Here is a 2659-nt window from a genome sequence, read left to right on the forward strand (position 1 = left end):
TCCAATGCCTTACTAGGGTTGGACTACTGCTGGGGTTGATGCCAAGTGGACAAGCAACAATATGGAAGAATGGTGGACGACGTCTCGGAAACTGGTGCCAAAGACCCACCGGAAGGATTTTGACTCACTGGTGGTGCTTATTTGTTGGTGTTTGTGAAAGCAAAGGAACGGGAGAGTATTCGGTAGGAATGACAATTGTAATGAGCATCGCACAGTCCAGCTCATATTTAGGGAGCATCATTTATGGGCGGTGGCGAAAAGGAGTGGAGTGCTACAATTTTGTGAGTAATTCCTAGCATGTTTAAAGGAGGGCTCGAGTGTAGGCACACCTAGGCGATGCGTGCCGTTTGTAATCTTTTGTAAATATTTTTCTTCTTTCTATAAAGTTAAGGTACGTCTTTGATGTATTCTTAAAAAAAAAAGACCCTTGCGTCTATACTAAAAAGGATCCTGAAAAACAATCTGAGCGCTAGCTATTCGATTGCACGAGTGCATGTATGACAGCGCCTTTCTCCCTCGATGCTTCCGGTCTCCGAAAGTGTCGCCACTCCACATCTCGGTCCGTCCCTCCCGCACAATTCCCTCCAAGCCATGCAAACATCTCCCTCTCCGAGTGGGACTCAGTTTGCAACAATGGCGGGGAGAATGGCACCAAACCGGCCGTAGCAACCTAGGAGGAACGCTCCCGCGCGTCGCCGTCCGTGCCGAAGCTACCGGCAGCAGGTTATAGCGTCCATCGGACGTCGAACGAGCGCCTCGCCGGCCTCTCCAACGACAACGCCGACGACATCGACATCACGCCCGAGCGCTCCACCATGGCAAGCGACCATACCAACTACACGGTCTTCATGCCGCCCACCCCGGACAACCAGCCAGGGGCCGCGTCCGCTCCCGCGTCCGGGGGCCCAACCAAGCCGGACAACCTTCCCTTGCCACGCTCGTCGGGCTCCAAGCTCGTGAACCGCCGGAGCGGCGACGATGGCGCGGCCGGCGGCGGCAAGATGGACCGTCGGCTTTCCCCGGCGCAGGTGGCCTCGCCGTCCAAGTCGTTGCTGGTGCGGAGCCAAACCGGGGAATTCGACCACAACCGGTGGCTGTTCGAGACGCAGGGCACGTACGGCATCGGGAACGCGTACTGGCCGCAGGACGACAACGACGACGGCTCCGGCATGGGCGCCGGCAGCGTCAAGATGGAGGACCTCGTCGACAAGCCCTGGAAGCCGCTGAGCCGGAAGGTGGCCATTCCTCCGGGCATTCTAAGCCCCTACAGGTTCGCAAATTTCAAGAAACTTGTTGAGTTCACAAAAAATAATTGAAAAACTTTACATGGGAGTACAATTTATCAAGTTTCAATCAAAATGTTACGACACGAGCACGGCACGTGATTTAAATTTCAAAGTGACGCGGGGATTTGCGTACGTGGGCAGGTTGCTGGTGCTGGTAAGGTTCGTGGCGCTGTTTCTCTTCTTGGTATGGCGCGCGACGAACCCCAACCCGGACGCGATGTGGCTGTGGGGGATCTCCATCGTGTGCGAGTACTGGTTCGCCCTCTCCTGGCTCCTGGACCAGATGCCCAAGCTGAACCCCATCAACCGCGCCGCCGACCTGGCCGCGCTCCGGGAGAAGTTCGAGTCCAAGACGCCGTCCAACCCGACGGGCCGCTCCGACCTGCCGGGGCTCGACGTCTTCATCTCCACCGCCGACCCCTACAAGGAGCCGCCGCTCGTCACCGCCAACACGCTGCTCTCCATCCTCGCCACCGACTACCCGGTCGAGAAGCTCTTCGTCTACATCTCCGACGACGGCGGCGCGCTGCTCACCTTCGAGGCCATGGCAGAGGCCTGCGCCTACGCCAAGGTGTGGGTGCCCTTCTGCCGGAAGCACTCCATCGAGCCACGCAACCCGGAGGCCTACTTCACCCAGAAGGGCGACCCCACGAAAGGCAAGAAGCGGCCGGACTTCGTCAAGGACCGGCGGTGGATCAAGCGCGAGTACGACGAGTACAAGGTGCGTATCAATGACCTCCCCGAGGCCATCAAACGGCGCGCCAAGGCCATGAGCGCCCACGAGCGCAAAATCGCCCGTGAGACGGCCGCCGCCTCGTCCGATGCCGCCCCGCCCCCCGTCAAGGCCACCTGGATGGCCGACGGCACCCACTGGCCCGGCACCTGGCTCGACTCCGCCCCCGACCACGGCAAGGGAGACCACGCCAGCATCGTCCAGGTCTTCGTCAACACTGGCCATTTCGTTTTTGAATTTTGGCGCGCAGACATGTGTGTTCATGCTACGATCTTGTCAACCAATTAGGTGATGATCAAGAACCCTCACCACGACGTGGTGTACGGGGACGCGGACGATCACGCGTACCTGGACTTCACCAACGTGGACGTGCGCATCCCCATGTTCGTGTACCTGTCGCGGGAGAAGCGGCCGGGGTACGACCACAACAAGAAGGCGGGCGCCATGAACGCCATGGTGCGCGCGTCCGCGGTCCTGTCCAACGGGCCCTTCATGCTCAACTTCGACTGCGACCACTACGTGTACAACTGCCAGGCCATCCGGGAGGCCATGTGCTACATGCTCGACCGCGGCGGCGACCGCATCTGCTACATCCAGTTCCCGCAGCGCTTCGAGGGCATCGACCCCTCCGACCGCTACG

General features: G+C 59.4%; 1 protein-coding gene across 1 annotated transcript; it reads left to right on the forward strand.

Annotated features, from left to right (window-relative positions):
* Positions 1-743: 743 nt before the first annotated feature.
* LOC125529903 (putative cellulose synthase-like protein D5) lies at positions 744-2653 on the forward strand (the record flags this gene model as incomplete). Its single annotated transcript, XM_048694323.1, has 3 exons — positions 744-1270; positions 1428-2223; positions 2308-2653. Coding segments are annotated over exons 1-3 (1597 nt in total), but the record flags the coding sequence as incomplete, so codon positions are not given.
* Between the last annotated feature and the right edge of the window lie 6 nt (positions 2654-2659).

The sequence above is a fragment of the Triticum urartu genome, unplaced genomic scaffold (assembly GCF_003073215.2).
Source record: "Triticum urartu cultivar G1812 unplaced genomic scaffold, Tu2.1 TuUngrouped_contig_5939, whole genome shotgun sequence".
NCBI classification, from domain to species: Eukaryota; Viridiplantae; Streptophyta; class Magnoliopsida; order Poales; family Poaceae; genus Triticum; species Triticum urartu.